At 40.1% G+C, this 23,983-nt stretch overlaps 1 protein-coding gene across 2 annotated transcripts in view; it reads right to left on the bottom strand.

Moving 5' to 3' along the window:
- Positions 1-23,983, bottom strand: part of WLS (wntless Wnt ligand secretion mediator) — a 166,830-nt gene that overhangs the window by 65,208 nt on the left and 77,639 nt on the right. For both annotated transcript variants that reach the window (XM_006862420.1, XM_006862421.1), the window contains one exon: positions 1,024-1,148. In XM_006862420.1, the coding sequence (XP_006862482.1) occupies positions 1,024-1,148 (125 nt within the window). The remainder of the gene's footprint in view (positions 1-1,023; positions 1,149-23,983) is intronic.

Raw genomic sequence — 23,983 nt, 5'->3', positions numbered from 1 at the left:
ATCTGTGGCAAAAGACTTCTTTAAAGTATTCAAGCGTAAAGAAGTCAGTTTGAGGACTAAGGTATACCTGACCCAAGCCATGGTATTTTCAATAGCCTCACATGCATGTGAAATTTGAACACTGAATAAGGAAGACACCAAAAAATAAAGAATAAAGAGTTATAATGTTGGCTAAGAACACTGAAAGTATCATGAGTTACCAGAAGAAGAAACAAGTCTGTGTTGGAAGAAGTGAAAGCCAGAATGCTCCCAAGAAGTCAGAATGATAAGACTTGTCGTTTGTACGTTGGACATATTATCAACATATTTCCAACCCTGGAGAAGTATGTCAGGCTTGGAAAAGTGGACGATCAGAGAAAAAGAGGAAAACCCCCAACAAGACTGACACAGTGGCAACAAAAATGGGTTCAAACAACAACTGTGAGGATGGCCCAGGCCTGGGCAGTGTTTTTGTTTTGTTGTACACAGGGTCACTATGAGTCAGAATTGACTCAAGGGCACCTAACAACAAATTCTCAGTGCAGGGCAATTAAGATCCTGAGGGTGTGTGAATGAGGCCTTCTGGAGGCACTGGAGAAAGGAGAGCTTTACCAAGGAATAGAAGACTGATGGAGAGACTTCCTCTCTCAGGACCTCTAGTTGTCTGTGGGGCTCACTGAGATTGTTAGTCCTCAAACCTTAGACTTTAAATGGCCAAAAACAGATGCCTAAGCAATGCAGAAGCAGACACAATCACTAAACCACTGGGAATAGATTTTGACAAGTAAGAACCTAGTAAAGTTCTTCAAGCACTTTCAGCTATTTATCTAAGAACCAAGAGTTGCTTCATGGGGATGTTTCAGAGAAACAGTTAAACCGGTGGGGGCGAATATCTGTAATAACCTTTTCTCTACTAAGACAAAAGATAGTATTCAACCTTTTAGTTGAGGCATACTAGGTATCGTGAATAGCAACAGCCAAGTCTTTCCACATGCCTGGGAACAAAACAGAAATTCCATCAACATACACATCAAGGCATCCTACCTTGGGGGATGTAAAAGTGCATTTGAGTTTCCGGGGCACTCTTTCATGGGCCATCTCAGTCCATTCAGCAAGCGTATCATCACGGTAAGCCAGGGAAACATCCATGGAAACTTCTGCATTTTCTCCTGCAAGAGACAGGTAGCATGATTCAGAAAAAACGTCTAAGAAGATACTCTGGATATAGTTTAGAAATTGTTATACACTCTACCACAGAGATCAGTAAGAAAAAGAGATATATTCGTTTTCCAAGCTTGCAACTCCACATCTGAAGATTTAAGTCGTAGGATGAAAGTCTAAGTTTGATGCCAACTCTCCTTCCATAACTGCCCTGCCAGCAATCAAAGAGCTAAAACTCTTTCAGAGATGGGGCCCTCACTCCACACTAACTCTAACCACTTGCAGTTCAAATGGTCAGATTCTGGGTCCTGGTCACAGTTTATCTTCTTGGAATGTGCACTGTAAATCTAAGTCTGTCCAAACAAGTTCCTTGGAAGATGAGGTCTCTCTCCCATAGAAACTACCTGGTATATTTGAAAACCATACCAAATCTGCTTATGTTTTCTCTACCCTGTTAAATATGACCAAATCATTCAAACAGCCCTGGGGACATGATTTAAGTACTGTTTGCTCTCCTGGAAGGCGCTGGTCTGAGCATATCCTTCCTAAAATGGCCCCGAGAAGCTATCATATGTAGAATCTAGTACTCTGAATGCTCAAAACCCCTACGTCAGATTTTGGACAAATCTAAGTAAAAGGTAAATGGTCTTTCTAAAATTAAAGAGTTATACGCAGAGAGAGGAGAATATGATAATAAGTATCTAATTGTACAAATGAATGTCCACACAGATTTCCCTGTCATTAAGGATCATGTATGTGTTTAATTCACCACAGAAGTCATTAAGGAGATTAATAACAAACACAGCTATCCGTTTTGTACATTTCATACTACGTTAAGCAAGTTCAAGAGCAGTGGAGTATTAATAGGGCTGGGAGGTGGGTCATAAAACCACATTTCCGAAATGATCAGAAGCTAGCTCCTACTGTTTCCTTTTAATTAATGAGTAAATTAAGGTTCCCAGATATTAAGTAACTTGAATAAGTCATATTCTTGTTGACAAGATGAGAGAAATGGCTTCTATTTCAAAGGTGTCTTGAGAGGACAAACATCTTTTTTGTATGGATTAAAGGAAACTGATTAATTTCTGATATAGAAATCCCTTAAGCAAGTAACAAAACATGAATATTTAAGAGTTTATTAAGAGCAGTAGCTCTCCTTTTTTCAGATGCTAACTCAAGACCACACAGTGTAAGCATTACTGCCTTCAATCCTCATACCTACACTATAAAGAACAATTCCTACCATTACAAGTAGGCTGAGGTTACATAACTTGTCCAACAATACATGGCTAGCAAATAGCAGAGCTGGGACTTAAACTTTCATCTAGATCAGCTCAGTGGCCCACTATCCTCAGGTGGTATAAAAGCAGTAGGATTCAACAGAAATAGCAGATGAATGGAGCATACTGCAAGGAGGAGCACCTCAACTATGACCTAATGCCCTTCCCAGTTTCAACAGCAGAAAAATATGCAGTGTTTTTGTGTCACTCAAAGAGTGACTCATACTTGTGTCTGGAATGCTCTAATCTTAACTTTGAGGGGTAGGAGGGACTGCTAAAACCAATACAGCATTTCACAAAATACACGAGAAACATGACATGGTTCTAAGAATCCCAAGTTGGATCCAGGTCCTGATTCTGCTCCTAACCTATCTTAAAAAAGCAGGTGCTTTGAACTCCAGAAAATAGCTTTCATGAATCCTATAGGCTGGTGATTCCAAATTTTCTTTTTTCAAGAAAAGTCAGATATCCTAATTTTTATGAGATATCTCTCAAGGAGTCTTGGTGTGGTGATTTGCATTAATGCACAGGACTGAGAAGTCGGTTTGAATCATAAAGTCAGCAGTTCAGCTTCACCAACTGCTCCTCGGAAACCCTATACAGGGTCATTATGGGTCGGGACTGACTCCACAACACTTAACAACAACAACAAAACTAATGCATTAAAACAAGATCCCTGGTAGCACAACAGTAAAACATAGGGCTGCTACCTGAAAGGTTGGTGGTTAGAACCCACCAGTGGCTCTCTGAGAGAAAAGACCTAGAGGTAAGCCCTCATAAATAGTACAGTCTAGGAAATGCTACAGGCCAGTTCGATTTTGACTTATATGGTTACGATGAGTTGGACGACTTGACAGCATAGAACAATTTACAAAAAAAAAAGAACAAAACATGTCTGCAAAGGTGTGCTAACAAAACATCAGGCTACCTATGCATCACTTCTCAGAAGGTGACACTAAATCTCTTCAGACTGGCCACCACCCTACCACTTGTTTATATTCATTTCACAAGTAAAGCTCTTCCTATAATTATTCAATCCGTTTACAGCATGTTCTTTCTAATTCACACATTGTTATTGTCAAGTGCTGTCCAGTCACTTTGGACTCACGGTCGGTCACACTATATAAGGTTTCTGAGAAGCAGCTGCTAAGTTTGAATCGCCAACACACATATTAACTGCTTATTTCATATACAATCTGTTATCTTTACCAATGTTATCATTTATTTATGAGGTCCAATTGATGCCTTTGAATGATGGTGTTGATGCAGAATACTAAATATGCCATGGACAGCCAGAAGAATGAACAAATCTGTCTTGAAAGTCCAGTCAGAATACTCACCAGAAGTCAGGATGGCAAAACTTATGTGTTGTAAACCTGTCATCAGGAGGAACCAGTCCCTGGAGAAGGACATCGTGCTTGGTAAAGTAGAGGAAGACCCTCAACAAGACTGACTGACACAGTGGCTGCAACAGTGGGGTCAAACACAGGAATGATTGTGAGGATGACAAGGACCAGCAGCGTTTCCTTCTGTTGGACACAGGTTTGCTATGAGGCAGAACCAACTCACTGACACCTAATAAGAATAACAATAATAACAAGGAAGACAAGGTTCAGAAAGCCTCACCTAAGAAGCTTCTAGAACTTGATAGCCTTATTACGTTTTGTCATCTTTCATGGGAGTCCTCGCATGGCGCTGTACAATAAGCAATAGACTGCTAACTGTGAGGTCAGCAGTTCAAACCCATTAGATGCTCCTCAGAAACTCCATAGAGGGTTGCTATGAGTCAGGGTGCTATGATGGCACCTAAGAACAGCAACATGGTACAAAGAGAAAACAACAACTTCTGGGACAATGGCCTGTTCAGTGACCCTCTCTTAGTCTGTGCTGAACCTTTTAATATCGCCCCCAGAATACTCAGGTTCCTAAACCGATGGAATAGAACTTATCTCCTAGGATCATGTGATGATTAGTTATTATATGAAAAATGCTTAGAACAGTGCAAAAAGCACAAAGTGCTAGCCATTATTATCACTTTATTCAGGAAACGAAACATGCCTTTAATTCAAAATAATGACCAAGTCTTAAGAACCTTGAGCTTCCCATCCTGAACCCATCTCCAAATCTGGATCAAAAAAATCAAAAACAGGAAAGCACATTGCAGAAGAGCAGTGGGATGAAGTCGGTCACTTGGACCATTTTCTCTTCTGTCTCCAATGGACTCGGAAATAAAGTCCAGCTTTAATGACTATGTTGCATGTAATAAAACACCAGTTTCACAACTCCTGGGATACTGCGTGGGCAATACTTCCCCTCAGAGATAATGAAGGTGAAGAATCCAATTTCAACTCCCTGGGAGAATGGAAGGAAGGCTAGGGATACATGTGGTACTTGGAAAACCTTTCCTATAAAACAAGGCCACTGGTTAAACCTGTTACATGTGATAAAGTTGTAAGGTATTGGCACAGGGTGTTTACAGATTTGAAATCCATGGCTTTCCATACCTATACCAACAGCTTCACTCTCCTATGGGCTGGCCAAGCTTCACAGTTCTCAAATGGTATTGGAGACATATTTTGTTGGGTGGAAAATTCATTCAAAATACCGGGAAAGAAGGTGTGGAAAGGCACTTGTGGTTGGTTATATGTGCTATTTCCATCCTGTTACGGGGGCGACACTCTGGCATGATGAAACCTGTGCTACAAGGTTCTATGGGAGCAGACTCAGTCTTCAGGGTATTATTACAGATGGGACGACCTGTGCCTTTCCACATTGGGAAGCTCCAATCAATCATCACCTTCAAAAGCACTGCTCTCTGTATTAGCTATACTGCCCTGTCCTTCATGAGTAAAGTACTGGCCCATTACTCTTCCTTCAGAAAAGTGGAAAGCCAAAGAAGGGAGCAAGTCCTGTGTATAGTCAACATGGGGTGACGGGGCAAAAACACATGAAAAAGGCTAAGCATCACTAGGAAGCTCCAGGCAGCTGTTTGATGTTACCATGGCCCCTGGAGGTAAAGTGATGAAAGATGCTGCTTACAGCTTCATTGAGGAGTTACCGGATTGCGGCTCTCATTTTAGAGTTTACATGATCTCTCTGTTTGAAACCGGAGTTTGCCAGCCAGGGTAGTACAAAGGTCATAAATTTGGGAGTCCCATGGACCTAGTTTTAAATTTTATCTGTGTATTCCGGGCTTGGTAATCTTGAATAAGTCTCAGTTTCCACCTCTGCAAGACAGAAATAGTGGGATCTATTTCCTAAGGGTGTTCACAGGACCAAGTGCTTAGCACACAGCAGGCTGTCATAATTCTAGTCCCATTTCCCTCTATTCCCTGGGCTGATAGGTTATATTAAAACTAGAAAGAAATGGGGGAGGGAGAGAAGAAGTTACATTAAGAAAAAATAAAGAATTACTTTATGGTTGTCAAAGTGTTTGGGTTCCTTGAGAAACCTGAATTTCTTGGACCCTTGCCTTGGGAAAAAAATGAAAGAGATTTCAAAATGTTCATGTGCGTTACCACATTACATAGGGGAGCTGCCAGGCGCTGGGGTTTGTTTGGTTAAACCTCAGAAGGACGCTGAGCAGACAAGCCTCCTCCTAGCCTCTGCAGACATATAATCTAGGGGTTATTTATGCAGGCTTTCCTTCCCCAATCAAAATCCCTCTGACCTGCCTTGTATTTTCTTGACTCTTTCAAATTAGGGAAATAACAAAACCAACCTTGTCCCACACATTCATGGTTAGACCAAAAGAAAAAGAAAGAAAGAAAACAATAAAGCCCTGAAATCAATTCCAATTCTATACGACAGAGTACAATTGCACTGGAGGATTTCCAAGGCTGCAAATCTTTTCAGGAACAGACAGTCTCATCTTTTTTCTCATGAAGTGACTGGTGGATTCAAACCACCAGCCTTCTGGTTAGCAGGTGAGTACTTCAACTACTACACCACCACGGCCCCATATCCACAGTTAGGTCTTCCAAAAATGGACTCAGTGAATTATAAACTTGGCCCTGGCTGTTTTCTTAGGATGCCCAAGGGCCTGGGTGTGATCAGTTATAAAAATGAATGAACACAAGTATTTCACAAAGCAGCCTAATCGTTCAGTTGACATTACCTCTCTGGGCTCTTTCCCCATCACTTCATGCATTTGATTTGTGGAGAAATACTTCCCACATATAAGAACTTCTTTCTCCAAGCATCTTCAAAATGGTCCCTTGTTGTACATGGAGAGACAACTACTAGCTGAAGTCAGTTGTCTTTGTAACAAGACTGGCACAAGGGAAGACACTCCTCTCCGACCCTTTACACGGAGGCATTGTCCCAGTTAGAAAACATACACGTGTCCCTATTATACCCAAGGCTACACTATTCACCAGAAGACAATGACAATTCCCTACCCCGCCCACATCTAGTCCTAACAGTCAAAAATGTCTTTAGTCAATGTTAAATGTCTCATGGGGTGCAAAGTCACTGCTGGTTGAGAACAACTGCTTTAGAGATTTCAGACAATGCAACAAGACTAGAAGAATAAATACATATTGTATTTGAAAAGGGAGCATGGTGGCTCCATATGATAAGCAGAGAGCTAGGAGCACAAGGTCCACAGTGCAACCCCTCCAGCCACTCCACAGGAGCGGAGAAAAATGAGGCTTTCTGTTCCAGCAAAGATGTAAAGCCTCAGAAACTCTATGCATGATCGCTATGAGTTGGAACCTACTCAATGGCACTTCACAACAACAATATTGCATAAGGAGTCCTGGTGTGGTGCTGTAAGATAAGCAACGGACTGCTAACCACAAGGCCAGCAGTTCAAACTCACTAGCTACTTCTTGGAAACCCTATAAAAGGGTCACTCGGTGTCAGAACTGACTCTGTATCACTTAACAATAAGAGCAACAAGATTCCTGAAACACTGTATATATGGAAAAGCAATTGGCAACATAAAATGTGAGGGGTGGGGGTAAATAAATGAACCTGAAGTACCAGAGAATATGTTGTTGTTAATTTTAGGTGCCGTTGAGTGAATTCCAACTCATAAGGACCTTATGCACAACAGAATGAAATACTGGCTGGTCCTGTGCCATCCTCACAATTGTTGTTATGCTTGAGCCCACTACTGCTACCATTGTGCTTGCTTCCATCTCACTGAGGACCCTTCTTTTCTCTGACCATACACTTTTCCAGGCATGATGTCCTTCTCCAGGGACTGGTCCCTACTGATACTACGCTTGAAAAATGAGAGACAAAGTTTTGCCATCTTGGCTTCTAAGGCATATTTTACCTGTACTTCCAACACACATTTGCTTGTTCTTCTGGCAGTCCACAATACTTTCAATATTCTTCTCTAACACCATAACTCAAATGGCACCAATTCTTCTAGTCTTCCTTATTCACTGTCCAATTGTCAGATGCATATGGGTCATACACACCACAGTCCTCAAAGTGTTATCTTTGCTCTTAAACACTTTGAAAAGGTCTTGCACAGCAGATTTGCCTAACACAATACATCATTTGATTTCTTGCCTGCAGCTTCCTTGAGTGTTGATTGTGGATCCAAGCAAAATGAAGTCTTAGACAATATTGACAATATAGCATGATAAATTTTCTCCATTTATCATGATGTTATTTATTGCTGCAACCGTTTTTTATCTTCATCAATAAGTATTTTAAGTCCTCTTCACTTTCAGCAAGCAAGGTTCTGTCATCTGCATATCACAGGTTGTTCATGAGTCTCCCTCCAATCCTGATGCCACATTCTTTTCAAATAATCCAATTTCTCGGATCATTTGCTCAGCATACAAATATATAACCACAGAATATAGCACAACTCTATGCAGTTGGAGTTCCTGAATGACACAAACAGTTAAGTGATTGACTACTAATCAAGAGGTTGGTAGTTCAAATCTACCCAGAGGTAACAGAGAAGACAACCTGGTGATCTACTTCTGGAAAAGCAGCCATTGAAATCCTATGGCGCAACCCTGACACAATGAGGTGCCTCATGGGGAGGGGCCACCATGACTTGGGGCTAATTCAACACCACTGACAACGTATCTATTGGCATTCACCAGGTTCTGTTGTTGCAAGCTGTCCTTGATTCAGCCCCCAACCTATGGTGACCCCATGTAATATTAGCAAAACTCTACCATCATCTCTGGCCTAGGTGACAAAAAAACTTTCCCTACTCCAATCTGTTTTTCACCCTGTAGTCACAGTAATAATTTCTAAAATGCAGAGCTGGCCATGCCAGCTTTAGAGATTTCCATGCCTTTGAATTGCCTGCACTCTAATGTTGAAACTCCTCACAAGACACCAAAAGCTAAGATCTGGCTCCTGCTTAGTATTCTAGGTCACATTTTAACACCTACGCCAATCACCTTGGATATGTCCCTTAAGCCTCGGAAGATGGTTAAAAGCTCAGGCTTTGGAAGAGACCGCCTGGGATGACAGCCTCCATTTTCTTTCCACAATGTCTACTCGCCTCCCTTCATCTCCCCCCCAAACACACAACACATATGTAAACATACATACATGCAAACACACACTCCTCTCAGAAAAAAGGATCACCCATGAATTTGGCTCCATGGATCCACCAAGGTATACGCAACCTTGTTCACTATGACTGAGATGAAAAAGGAACCGTTGAAGAAACTGATTCTGAGGGTGGAGTGGGATGGAAGTGCTGCCTCTATCATTGTCCCTTCTGAATCACAGCATGTGATTACACTCAGATCTTGCTTAATGGAGCAGGTGTTGGTAAAGAAGGAAGAGAGGATGTAACCCTGGGGGACAGAAATCAAAGCATTCTGTGGCCTAAAGTTTACACCACAACACAATAAAAGAGTATGCACTGTGCCCATGTGACTACAACAGTTAAGAGACTAGATGAGGCTTCTGGAAAGAGACTCAAGAGAAGATATACTGTACAGCCTCATTTGGGTAGAGCATGACTTTTGTTATGTTCCTGGTGATGTCCTTCCTCACAGATACCAGGGCTGGAAAGGGAGGCTCTCAGGAATGAAGAACCCATGACAGTCAACACTGCTATCAAGACAGAACCAATATACTTTGGAAACCCATAATGCTAAATGAAGGAGTTAACCCAATATTTTTCTTCCTTTTTTTCAATCATTTTTTAAAATTTTGCAGACATTATTACAAAAAAAAAATCATCACTCAGTAAGTTTGATGAGAATTTCCATATGTCCCCTCTTCATGTGCTCATAGTTTCTCCTGTTATTAACATCTTGCATTACTGTGGTACATTTGTTACAAGTGATGGATTAATAGTGATATTACTATTAAAGACCATAGTTTAAATTAGGATTCATGTTCTGTGTTGCACAGCCCTATGGATTTTAACAAATTCATAATGTCCTGAATCTACCAATATAGTATCATGCAAAACAATCTAATCACCACCACTACCACCACCATCACCACACATTGCCCTTAAAATATTCTGTGCTTCACCTATTCATTCATCCTCAACACATCTGGATCCTTGGCAACCAGTGATCTTTTTACTATCTCTCTAATTCTGCCTTTTCTAGAATATTCTATAATTGAAATCATATAATATATAGTTTTTTTAAAACTGGCTTTTTCCACTTAGTAACATGTAGAGTCTTGGTGTAGTGCTGTGGATTAATGCACTGGACTGCAAGGTCGGTTTGAACCACAAGGTTGGCGGTTCAAGCTCACCAGCTGCTCCTTGGGAACCCTATACAAGGTCACTACGAGTCAGAACCAACTCGACTTAACAACAATATAAGACTTCTCAATGACTTGTCATAGCTTGAAAGCTCATTTCTTTTTATCACTGAATAATATTCTATTAAACAGACATACCAATTTATCCATTTACCTACTGAAAAATCTGGGGCAATTATGAATAAAGCTACTATAAACATTTGTGTGCCAGTTTTTGTGTAGCCATAAGTGGTCAACTCATTTAACTAAAAACCTAAGAGTACAAGTGCTTGGTCTCATGCTAAAATCATGGATAGCTTTTGTGAAGAAATTGCCAGATTGGCTTTCAAAGTGGCTGTACCATTTGCTTTTCCTAGCAGTAGTGAATGAGTGTTCTTATTGTCCTGCAATCCTTGTGAGCATTTGATGTTGTCAATGTTTTGTATTTTAACATTTTGTATTTTAACATTATGTATGTAATGTTACCTTATTGTTGTTTTAATATGCAATTCTCTAGTGACATATGATATCAAACATCTTTTCATGTGCTTATTTCCATATGTAAACATTATTTATTGAGATGTTTGTTGAGACCTTTTGTCCACTTTTTAATTGGGTTTTTTATTTTCTTATTTCTGAATCTTCAGTGTTCTCTGTATATTTTGGATACAAGTCCTGTATAAGGTGTTTTGCAATTGTTTTCTCCCAGTTTGTGGTGTATCTTTCCATTCTGTTAAGGATGCTTTTTACAGACAGAAATTTCTAATTGTAAAGAAGTCCAACTTATTTTTTTTTTCTTTTATAGATTTTGCTCTGGAATTTATATCTAAAACTCACTATCAAACCCAAGATCATCTAGATTTGCTCTTGTGTTACCTTCTTGAAGTTGAATGGTTTTGTACCTTACAATTAGATCTATGATCACTTTGAGTTAATTCTTGTGAAAAGTGGAAGGTCTGTGTCTAGATTCAGGTTTGTTTTTGCTGTTGTTTTATGTGGAGATGCTCAGTTGTGCCAGCACCGTTTGTTGAAAAGACTGTCCTTCCCTTTTCCCCATTGAACTGCCTTTGCTCCTTTGTCAAAAATCTTGATTGACTAACATTAGTTATTGTTGTTGTTAGGTACTGTCGAGTCAGTCAGTTCTAATCCAGAGAGACAATATGCACAACAAAATGAAATGCTACCTGATCTTACAACATCGTCACATTGTTATGTTTGAGCCCATTACTGCAACAACTGTGTCAATCCATCTCATTGGTGGGTCTTCCTCTTTGTCACAGACACTATATTTTGCCAAGCATGATGTCCTTTTTAGAGATTAGTCCCTCCTGATAACATGTCCATGACTACATTTATGTGGGTCTATTTCTGGACTCTCGATTCTATTTCACTCATTTATTTGCTGCTTCCTCTGCTAACACCACATTGCCTGGACCACTGTATCATTCAAAGTGGAGTACTGTCAGTCCTCCTTTGTTCTTCTTATGCATTGTGTTGGATACTTTGGGTTCTTTTTCCTTTCTACTTAGTCTCTAAAACCAATCTGTAAATATTCACAAAATAACTTGGCACTTTGGATTAAGTTGCATCTGTATACAAAATTAGAGTCCTATTGTGGCACTGTAGGATCAGGAGTCCTGGTGTGGCACTGTGGATTAATGTACTGGATTGCAAAGTCAGTTTGAACTGCAAGGTTGGCGGTTCAAGCTCACCAGCTTCTCCTTCAAACCCCTATATTGGGTTTCTATGGGTTGGAACTGACTCGTGGCACTTAACAACAACAACAACAACACTCCATGAATTGAAGGAGCCCTGGTGGCTCTGTAGGATAAATACTGGACTATTAAACAAAAGTCTGCATTTCAATTCCACCAGCCACTCCATGGGAGAAAGATGAGGCTTTCTGCTTCTGTAAAAACTTAACAGCCTCAGAAACCCTATACAGAGTCACTAGGAGTCGAAATCAACTAGATGGCAGCAGGTAGGGTTAGCCATAAATGGAGTCCCTGGGTAGTGCAAATGTTTAACATGCTCCACTGCTAAGCAAACAGTTGGAGGATCAAATCCACACAGAGGTGCCTTAGAAGAAGGGCTTGTGTGGGGTAGTGGTTTATATAATGTCTCCTCTAGACACAGACTGTAACTCCTGCCAGAAAAAAAAAAGTTTCTACCTTGCTAAGTCTGGGTCGGAGAAAGTGGGAGAAAGTGGGGTAAAGTGGGAGAAGGATGACATGACTCAGCCATGGATGTTAGTAAAGTTCATTGTAAATGTAAAATCTTGAGACTTTAGAATGAGTTTAACATCAGCCATCTCAGAAGCAGGAAGGGGGATCTCACTACCTTCAAAACTAGAGGAGCCAGGATTGGAACTCATCCTTTAGACCCTGAGAGCTCTGTACGCTGAATCACCTCGACCTGGGGCAGAAAGCTGGGATACTGGAGGAGTGGTAGACGAGCAACAGCAGCCAAACTATGAGCCAAAGAACCAAGACAGAGGACCAAACTTCTCTGTACACAAAGCAAGTAAAGCTGAGTGACTTTGGGCAGGAAGCTTGCTTGTAGAGCCAGGTGCCTTCAAGCATTTAGGTGGAAGAACTAGGTCAGAGGACCCATGGAGCTAGAGCTGTATGCATTGAGGCTGAGGCTTAGAGTGGAATATGTGTCCTGTGGGCATTTATCAGCAGCTAACTGGAACGACTGTGTCGTAAACATTTTCTGATCCTGTATTGTAACCTGTTAACTTTCCTAAGAAACCCCATAACTGTTAGTATGATGTCTGAGTTCTGTGTGGCCATTGTAATGGATTATCTAACTCAGTAGAGAACTAAGAGAGTGCTGTGGGAGGAAAGGTTGGAGCCTCGTGGTTTTTGCAGCCTGGCAGTCCTATGGAGAATAATTCTGCTCTTCCACACACAGCAAGAGCATGAGCCAGAACCAATTTGATAGCAACTAGTTTTGGTTATCGATAAACATGTATCCACCACTTGCCAGTCAGATTGTCATATTATGGTGGCATGTGCACCGCTGTGATGCCAGAAGCTATGCTACCAGTATTTTAAATACCAGCAGGGTCACTCATGGTAGACAGGTTTCAGGAGAACTTCCTGACTCATATAGAAGAAAAAGGAGAGATAGACTACTTCTGAATTTTTAGCCACTTAAAACTTATGAACAGCATTGGAATACTGTCAGCATCAGAATACTGTTAGATATAGTGCTAGAAGAAGAACTTGTCAGGTTGGAAGATGCTCAAAATATGAATTGGGTAGAGCTGCCTCTTCAAAGTAGAGTTGGCCATGATTATGTGAATGGAATAAAGCTTTCGAGACATTTATTTGCAGATGGAACACAACTCAAAACAAGGAGAAACAGCTACAAATATTCATTAATAAGAACATGGAATGTCTGAAGTAAGGATCTAAGAAAATTAGAAGTTGTTAAAATGAAATGGAACACATAAATATCCATATCCTAGGCATTAGTGAGCAGAAATGGACTGGTATTGGTCGTTTTGAATCTGACAATCTTATGGCTTATTAAGCCAGGAATGACAAATTAAATAGCAATGGCATTGCATTCGTCATCAAAAAGAACATATCAAAAACGATTTTGAAGTACAGTGTTATCTGTGATAGGATAATACCCTATCACTGACAAGGAAAACCAGTTAATACCACTACTATTTATGCTTCAACCTCAAGCCAATGATGATGAAATTGATCATTACTGGTGACTGGAAGCAAAGGTTGAAAATAAAAAGGAAGGACCAGTAGTTGGAAAATATGGCCTGAGTGATGGGAACAATGCACGATATCACATGATAGAATTTTGCAGGACCAAAGACATTCACAGCAAATACCATTTTTAAACAACATAGAAGCCATATGGAACTCAAGAGATGGAAAACAAAATTGACATCTATGGAAAGAAGACAGTGGAAAAGCTCCATACCACCAGCCAAAACCAGGCCAGCAGCACTGTAGAACAAATCATTAATTACTCATATGCAAGTTTAGGCTGAAGTTGAAGAAAATGAAAACAAGTCCAAAAGAGGCAAAATATGACCTTAAATGTATCTCACCCTAATTTAGTGATTATCTGAAGAAGAGATTTGATGCATCATAAACGAATGACCAAAGACCAGAAGACTTTTAAAATGACATTAAGAATATCATACAGAAAGAAAACAAAAGGTCATTAAGAGGACAAGAAAGAAGGAAAAGATCAAAATGGGTGTTAGAAGAAAATCTGACACTTGCTTTCCAGCATAGAGTGCTAAAGCAAATGGAAGGACTGAGGAGATAAGAGAGCTAAACACAAAACTTCAAAGGGCAGATTGAGAAGACAAAGTCAAGTATCATAATGAAATGTTCAAAAATCTCTATTTAGAAAACAAAAAAGTAATAACTGAATAAAAAATTAAAGCTTCGACATACAATTGTGAAGGATTGTATGGGCAAAATATTGAATGATGCAGAAAGGATCAAGAGAAGATGGAAAGAATACACTGAGTCACTGTACCAAAACAAATGGTTGATATTCAACAATTTCAAGAGGTAGCATATAATCAAGAGCCAATGGTACTAAAGGAAGAAGTCTAAGGTGCACTAAAGGCATTGACAAACGACTCAACTGAAATCTTTTAAGAAACTGATGCAGCACTGCAGGCACTCACTCTTCTATGCCAGGAAATTTGGAAGACAGATACCTGGCCAAATGATTGTAAGAGACCTATATCTGTGCCCATTCCAAAGAGAGGTGACACAACAGAAAGCGGAAATCCTCAGACAATATCATTAATATCACATGCAAGTAAAATTTTGCTAAAGATAACTAAAAATCAGCTCTAACAAAACATTGACAGGAAACTGCCAGAGGCACAAGCTGGATTTAGACAAGGACATGGAATGAGGGACATCACTGCTGACATCAGCTAGATCTTGCTGAAAACAGAGAATACCAGAAAGATGCTTGCCTGTGTTTTATTGGCTATGCAAAGGCTTTCAACTCTGCAGATTATGACTAACTATGGACAACATTGGGGACAATGGGTTTTCTGGAACATTTAATCATGCTCATGAAGAAACTGTACACAGACCAAGAGGCAGCTGTTCCAATAGAACAAGGCAACACTGAATGGTTTGGATACAGTTGAATACTGTATCCAAGGTTATATTCTTTCACCATACTTACTCAATCTGTATGCTGAATAAATCCAAGAAACTAGATTATATGAAGAAGACTGTGTCATCAGGATTGGTGGAAGACTCTAACAACATGTGATATGCGAATGATACTACCTTGCTGAAAGCAAAGACGACTTGATATATTTACAGATGATGTTCAAAGACCACAACTATCAGTATGGATTACACCTCATGTAAAGAAAACGAAAGTCCTCACACTTGGACCAATAAATAACATCAAGAGAAAAGACTGAAGTGTTTGAAGACTTCATTTTGTTTGGATCCACTATCAACACTCACAGAAATAGCAGCTAAGAAATTAAATGACTTATTGCATTAGGAAAATCTGTTGCACAAAACCTCTTTAAAGTGTTCAGGAACAAAGATATCACTTTAAGGACTAAGCTGCATCTGACCCAAGTCATGGTATTTTCAATAGCCTCATATACATGTGAAAGTTGGACAATGAATAGGGAAGATTGTAGAATTGATGCATTTGATTTATGGTGTTGGCGATGAGTATTAAAATTACCATGGACTACCAGAAGAACAAACAAATCTGTGTTGGAAGAAGTATGGGCAGAATCTCCCTTAGAAGTCAGGATGCAGCGACTTCATCTTCCATACTTTGGACATATTATCAGGAGGGATCGGTCCCTGGAGGACATCGTGCTTAATACAGTGAATAGTCAGTGATAAAAACGGAGACCCCCAATGAGGTGGACTGGCACAGAGTCAGTAGCAATGGTCTCAAGCATAACAACAATTGTGAGGCTGGTGCAGTACCAGGCAGTGTTTTGTTCTGTTGTGCATAGTATCGCTATGAGTTGGAGCCAACTCGAGGGCATTTAGCAACAACAACATGAACATGTGTAAAAGAAGACATGAATCATTCCCCTCCCTAGCTCTCTCTACTTCTCATGAGATTTGTTAATTCACTGCAATGGCCACAGGGAACTCAGACACCACAGTCACAATTGCGTGGCTTATTAGGAAGTTAACAGATTACAGTGCAGGGTCAAAAATGCTCAGGGAACACCTCTTTCAGTTAGGATAGCTTCTCCTCAGCCATGTCTGTGGACAGGCCTCTCTGGCCCTCAGCCCCTTGGCCTGGACTCTGCCCTGCTTGTGCAATCTTAAAAAGCTCTTTCATCACTGCTGATAGATGCCCAAAGGGGACTCGGATCTGGTATAATCCTCAACTTGAAGACCCACAGCTCTAGCTCTCCAATTATGTGCCTGGAGGTACCCCTTTGCACAAATAAGCCTCCTGTCCAAAAGCACTAAGCTTTTGCTTGCTGAGAAGCCTACCACTGTGTCTGGTGCTCTGGTTTTTGATTCTGTTGCTGCTGCTTCTCTGACACTCCTCCACTACTACTCTGGAGTCACAGCTTTCGGTCCCTAGATCAAGGAAATTCAATGCACAGGGATATCAGGATCCAAAGAATGTGCTCCACTCCTTGCTCTCTTCCATGATGATAGTGAGATCTCCTAAACAGAGATCCTCTATTTCTGAGATTGTACCCAGGAGGTTGGCAAAACTGACCAATCACAATTAGCACTGATAACAACCACTCACAACTAAATAACATAATCCTTCAGCATCTACTCCCAACTCTCTTACTTTTCCCAAAGAAAAAGGGTGGGAGTTTACAAAATCTAGGACTAGAAGAAACGTTAATTAACTCACTGCACCACAACATGGAATGGTTGTGGCAATGGTTATATGCCATGGAGTTGGCTATGACTCACAGCAACCCTGTATAGCATTTCCAAGGCTGTAAATCTTTACAGCAGCAGAAAGCCTCATCTTTCTCCCACAGAATCACTGGTAGTCTCGAAATGCTGACTTTGAGACTAGCAGCCTGACTTGTAACCACTACGCTACCAGAGCTCCTCACATCATGGAATAGCTCTCCATTTATTTTGATCTTCTTTTATTTCTTTCATTAGTTTTATAGTTTTCCTCATATAGACCTTATACATATTTTGTTACATTTAACTTAACAGCAAAGCAACAAATACCTAATCATTTCCTTTTTCTTTGATGCTAATGAAAATGCTGCTGTTTTTTAATTTAAAAGTCCTATTATTCAATGCTGATTGGAGATTTCACCAGCTCTTTCTTTTACTGATTTCTAATTTAATTCTATTAGTCAATAGCATATTTTGCATGCTTTCTTCTTTTTAAAAAAAAAAAAAAAAATTGTCTTTGAAAGTCTGTTTTATTGTCCAGGAACTAGTCTAACTTGGTAAATGTTCCCTGTAAACTTGGCTGTATCTGTTTTTGCCTCACATACTTTAATGCTCTGTTGTTGGATACATACATATTAAAGACCACTACATCACAGATAACTTTATCCCTTGTTATGGATTTAATTGTGTCTCCCAAAAATATGTGTTGTAAATTCTAACTTCCATGCCTGTGGTTATAATCCATTTAGGAATGAGTTGTCTTTATTTTGTTCACAATGCAGGATTATTGTAGAGTATATATTGACTCAATCTCTGAGATACAAATGGGATTAAACAAGCATGGTGGGAAGAGAGAGATGTCATAGCACGTTAAGATTGCTCAGAAAAGGAATCTCAGAAGACACCATCCATCAGAGGCAAGAGAGATAAAGTCTTCCCCTGGAGTTGGCACCCTGAATTTGAACTTGTAAACAATGAGGATATTAACTTCAGGTTTTTAAAGCCACCTACTTGTGATATTTATGCTGTAACAGTCCTAGACAACTAAGAAACCCCCTTTACCATCATGTGATGACCTTACTTCTTGTTGTTGCTAGGTGCCATGGAGTCGGCACTGACTCATAGCGACCCATGCACAGCAGAACGAAACACTGCCCGATCCTGGGTCAACCTCACTACTGTTGGCACGCTTGAGTCCATCGATGCTGTTACTTGGCCAATCCATCTCATTGGGGGGTCTTCCTTTTTTTCTGACCCTCCACCTTACCAAACATGATATCTTTCTCCAGCAGCTGGTCCCAGGACCTTACTTATCCCTGATAATTTTCTTGCTTTGAAATCTGCTTTTTTTCCTGAAATACAGTTATTCCAGTTCTTTGAAATCAGTGACAACATAATATATCTTTCTCCATCCTCTTAATCAAACTGTCTATATTTAAAGTAGATTTCTGGTAGACAACATATAGTTGAATCTTGCCTTAAAATCCATTCTGATAGTCTTTTGTCTTTTAACTGATGTATTTTTATAGAGTATTTACATACATAAACATTCACATTTAAGGTTATAAAGTTAGTTGAATAACTACCATATTTGTAACAGTTTTATATTCATTGTTCTTGTTTCTTAGTTTTTGTTGTTCTGTATTCTACTCTATTTTTAATCTTTTACATTTTGTTTACTTTCTCTAGTTTGAACTTTCTTTTATATGAACCCATTGTTTCTCCTCTCTTTGCATATGAAGTATGTATTTTTTTAAATTTCTTAGCAGTTGCCCTAGAGTTTGCAAAATATATTTACAACAAATCCAGTTCCCCTTTCAAATACAAAATATTATTTCTCAAGCTGTACGAGTACCTTATAAGAAAATCTTCCCAAATCCTCCCTCACTCCCCTTATAAAACTGTTGTTATACATTTCAGTTATCCATAAGGTATAATCTCATCCAAAATATTATTGCTATTGTTATTTTAAACAAACTGTTATCTATTTCATCAGTTAAGAAAAAAACATAAAATATTGTATTTAGTGTGGTGGTCGTGCGCCGTGGAGTTGGTTCCGACTCATAGTGACCATGAATACAGTTTCCAAGGCTGCAAATCTTTACAGGAGCAGAAAGCCTCATCTTTCTCCCATGGAACAGCTGGTAATTCCCAACTGGTTACCTTGATGTAAACAGCCCGAATCGTAACCAGTACGCTTCCAGAGTTACGAATTGGGTTGCTAACCTCAAGGTCAGCAGTTCAAAACTACCAGCTGTTCTGTGGGAGAAAGATGAGGCATTCTGCCCTCGTAAAGATTCGTAGGTCAGAAACCCTGTACAGGGTCACTATGAGTCGGAACCGATTCCACAGCACATAACCACCACCACTACCATCACATGTCAAATGCCCTTTCCTGCTTTATTTTATGTCAATCTGAGTTTCTGGGTTTATAATATTTCTCCTCTAAAAAAATATAAATCACTTTTTCCTCCACCAAATATTTTCAAGTATGGATTATGAGCTGGGTTGCTAACTGCAAGGTCAGCATCAAATCTGCCATAGAGAAAGATGAGGCTTTCTGCTTTCATAATGATTTACAGCCCCAGAAACCCAGTACAGGGTCACTATGAGTCGGAACCAACTCAACAGCATACAACCACCACCACCTTTCATGCATAATGTAAGACAGTCATTTCCCTTACATTTTTCACCATAAAACAGAAAGTCAGGCATATTCATAAATAAGTACAAGTCCATATGGAAACTTATGTGGCAGTTCTACTCTGTCATACACAGTCGGTATGCATAGGAATCTACTGACAACATACAAGTACTGCAAGTAAAAACACATCTATTCAGTCAGCACAAAAAATGTTAAGAGTAGGGGTCTAAAAAGCTAAGTAGGGGTCAAGAAAATTGGCACAGGTGACTTCCAGAAGCTAATAAGGTCAGAAAATAAATTTTAAGCAAGAAGAGACACATGTACAAATAGTCATGGAAACACAAATAGCATAGTGTAGTCAGATAAATTAATGAATTCAATATGGCAGGGAATAAGAGAGAGAGTGAGGAATATAAGCCAGGCTGGAGAACAAGAAGGGTCTGATGATAAAGGGATGTTTGCACTCCAAGTTGCAGGATGCTTTTTAGAAAGATTCTTAAGTGAGGAGATTTTGACAGCTGTATGATAAGACTGGGAATGGATGGAAGTCAGGCAGACATCCAAAGCAAACTGAGGCCCACTGTATTTATGCAGTTCTTAACATACCTAAGAATAACTAACTTCTTAAAATGCATCATCAGAAGGCCCCATGGATTTTAATTCAACAATGGACCACTCTCTTCCTAACCAAAGCTAGAGACATAGAACTGTCCAAGCTGGCAAATGTTAAAACTCTAGAAAGCAAATGTGGTAACACCTCTTTCCTATTTGACCATAATCAACATAAATGTGGAAAGTAAACAAACTTGACAGCCAAGGAAGGAAAACACCCAGTGGGCTTCTTTGCTGGCTCCCCAGGACAAATGAGTGCAGAGAGCGTTTAGAATAGCTGATCTGATGGTTATGAAAAACTACCTGTCTCTCTCCTCTCAGAATGCAATTAGAGAAGAGCGCTTCACTTACACTGAATCTAAAAATAGACAATGGCATAATTTGAAGACTAACAGCTGCATTCTCGTACAGTAACCAGGAAAGGAAAGGGGTGGTTAATTTAGCTTAACAACTTCCAAAACAAACAGTGCAATAGGAGTCCAGGATAAAGAGAAAACATAAAGGTCACTTCTTCAAAGACTTGGAAGAGGAACAGGGTCACCCTGTGGCAGTTCATTAGCTCTTTCCAAAACTTGATGAAACCAGCTAACTATTTTGCCCAGAGTCTTTCAGACAAGAGTTCTGGCAGATGGAGCTGCTACAGAGATCCAAACAAGATCAGGAGGAAAGACCAGAACTTTTCCCACCTAACTTTATCCATCACTTGGACATCCTCAAGCTAGGAAGAGTTACTACATTTTCTAGATAAGATAAGTGAGTACATTTCTTTCCCCCTTCACCACATCTAATCTAAATGCATACTGTTTAGCCAAGGGCCATTTGAAAAAAAAAAATGGTATTCAGGAAATAAACATGGATCATTAAGGAAGAGAAACCAGGTGTCTACAAGGAGGGAATCATTTTTCCCCCTCTTCTCAGTAAGAAAATGTTTTCAGTTTTCCTCCTCAATCTGCCTTGTCCAGAAAGGGGGTTATGGTTGGGTTTCAAAAGAAACAAGGGAATGCTTGTGGATGGGAAGCAGATACCTTCTCCAACTCTCCCACAGATATGTGTTGGCTCTCAGGGCCGCTGCCAGCCAGCTAAATGTCAGATCACGGCACTGCCTGCATCGCCCTGGTGACTAAGCTGTTTCAACAGCTGTGTTATTGGTGGAGTTGGGCCAGTGTTATTCACACAGAGTATTTGTTTCGTTCAACTTATGCAAGGAGCTACTGCACTCAGAATTTGGGGGTTCTACTTGTGGATGAGATCTTCGCCTTGGTCAGTGAGCCAGAGCATTCACCTAAGATGAGCTTTGCACAGCAATGGCAATGGGACAACATTCAGCTGCCGCCCGGGTGTCTAGGGGATGTATACATTCATACCACCACAGAGTGTGGACAATGAGAGTGTGTGTATTGTCTGTGGAAGAGAGAAAGAAGCATATCTGACAACAGTACCTTGGTTGAATCCAAGAAGCTCTCCACTACCCTTCCCTCAATCAGCTATACTCAACCACAAGTGTCTCAAGCTGAGTTCTCCCTTCCAGGCTCAGCCTCTAGTCATCTCCCTCATTTTTTCCCTTGAGGTAATTTCCCTTCCTTTCCTTTCAGGTCACGTTAGCACTTTCTTTGCCTCTGTCTGTCTTGACATGCACTACTCCATAAATGTGCCCCTGAACACTCAGGCCGGGCTGCTCTGGTGTACTACTCCCTCAGCTTTTCAGAGACGCCCTTGTTTTCCTCACTGCACTAATGATCATATATGTTCATATCACTATGAAGCAAGTTGATCCCAGAGGTGCCTCAGAATAAAGAATGGCCATCTACTTAAAAAAAATCAAGGAGCTCTGGTAGCGTAGTGATTACAAGTCAGACTGTTAATCTTAAGGTCAGCAGTTCAAAACTACCAGTGGGTAAAAGATGAGGCTTTCTGCTCCCATAAAGACTGTTTACAGCCTTGGAAATACTGTACAGAGTCAGAACATTATTAATTGGAACCAAATGCATGGCATATAACCACCACCACCAGAAACCCTATGGAGTACAGTTCTACTCTGACACATAGGGGATCACCATGAGTTTCAAGTCAATTCAACAGCAACAGGTTTAGGGTCTGTTTACTTGTCCATTTGTCTTCAGCATGAATCTGTATCTCTAGCTGCTTGCTCAGTGCATAAAATCAACCAAAACTCCCTTACATTAAGAGATGGTGGGAAAGGCTAGAGCAGGGCACTTGTTACCCTTGTTTCCTGTGAGTGCCTTCTATTTCCAGTCCATTCTAGGCGGAACCTCCATTCATAAACCTGGTTAGCCTGTTTCTCTGCTAAGTCCTTCTCACCAAGAACCACCAAGCTACATTCTCTTATTGAGAAGCCATCTCAGACATGCAAACTTTCTTAGGAGAGAGTATAGTTTATCAAGGCAAAATAAAACAACAGTTGTTAAAACCTCACATTTTTGGAGAGTCTACTCTGTGCAGGCATTTTTACCTACACAGATATTATACAGATACCCAGACAGATATGAAGGGTCATGGCCAATATCAAAATGAGGTAACTAAGGCCTAGGATTATGCTGCTAGTGTGGAAGGAAAGCAAGCTATGAACCCAGGTTTGTCTCATTCCATAACTCAAGTTCTTTCCCATTATGGCACCAGGTCAGGAGTTGGGAGACCCATTTCTTACTCTATAAAGGTCACTGATTAGCTGTACAATTTAAGCCACTTTGCGTATTGCTTTGCTTTTTCATTAACTACTAGAGTTGGATCATATGGTTACTAAGATTCTAGCCTCTAGTTCTAACATTTCATAAGTCTAAAATCCTAGTTGAACACTACCAACTCATTGGCTGCCCTCTACATGGAAGCATTTGTGTTTGTGTTTATGTGCTGTGGAGTTGGTTCTGACTCATAGCATCCCTGCCTAGGGTTTCCGAGGCTGTATATCTTTACGAGATAGAAAGCCTCATCTTTCTCACAAGAAACCAGAGGTAGTTTCAAACTGCTGATTTTGAGATTAGCAGCCAGATTTGTAACCACTGTGCTTTGCGAAGAGGCATTGTAGTAAAAACAAAGAGCTATGAGACAATTTCCGCCCTCGGGGTATGATAATAGAGTCGGAATGACAAGAGATACAAAACATGAGTTTGACTAAAGCAAGAATTAGATAGTAATAAATATAAGGGGTTTTCAAAAAATTCATGAAAAAGTGGAATAAAGATAATGGAATTTTTCCATGAACTTTTTGAAGCCCCCTCGTACAAAACACCAAAGTACCAGAGTAAAAGACAGTACTTAAGAAAAAAAAAAACACATTATCATAATGAGAAAAAGACAAAAGTACAATTCAATAATGGTCCCTCCACACAAAATGTATTTGTGTTGCCAGGCAAAAAGAGCAGAGACGAAAAGCACAGTAAAAACCAGCCACCCAAAGGGAACCTGTCTGTTTCATAGTAAAGCTTTGTTTCCAACAAGTTTCGTTCAAGTAAAAAGTAGGCTAGAACAAGCTTTTTTATTTCCAATCCACCTTTTCTTAGTTCCCATGAATGAGGAGGGGATACAAATGAGAACAGGCAGCCAGGGAGAAAAATAATATGGCTGGTAGTGCCTGACCTCTTGAATCCCTGCTGACAGAGAAGCCCGTGAGGCAACATTTAATTGTGGAAAAACCAGCCTTGCTCTTCTCTTATCTTTTCCTCTGCGACTTAAACCCACAATTACTGGCAACCCCTAGATTCCTAGTCACTCAG

The sequence above is a fragment of the Chrysochloris asiatica genome, unplaced genomic scaffold, assembly GCF_000296735.1.
Source record: "Chrysochloris asiatica unplaced genomic scaffold, ChrAsi1.0 scaffold00048, whole genome shotgun sequence".
In the NCBI taxonomy this organism is placed as follows: domain Eukaryota; kingdom Metazoa; phylum Chordata; class Mammalia; order Afrosoricida; family Chrysochloridae; genus Chrysochloris; species Chrysochloris asiatica.
This window is presented reverse-complemented; position numbering and strand designations above follow the sequence as displayed.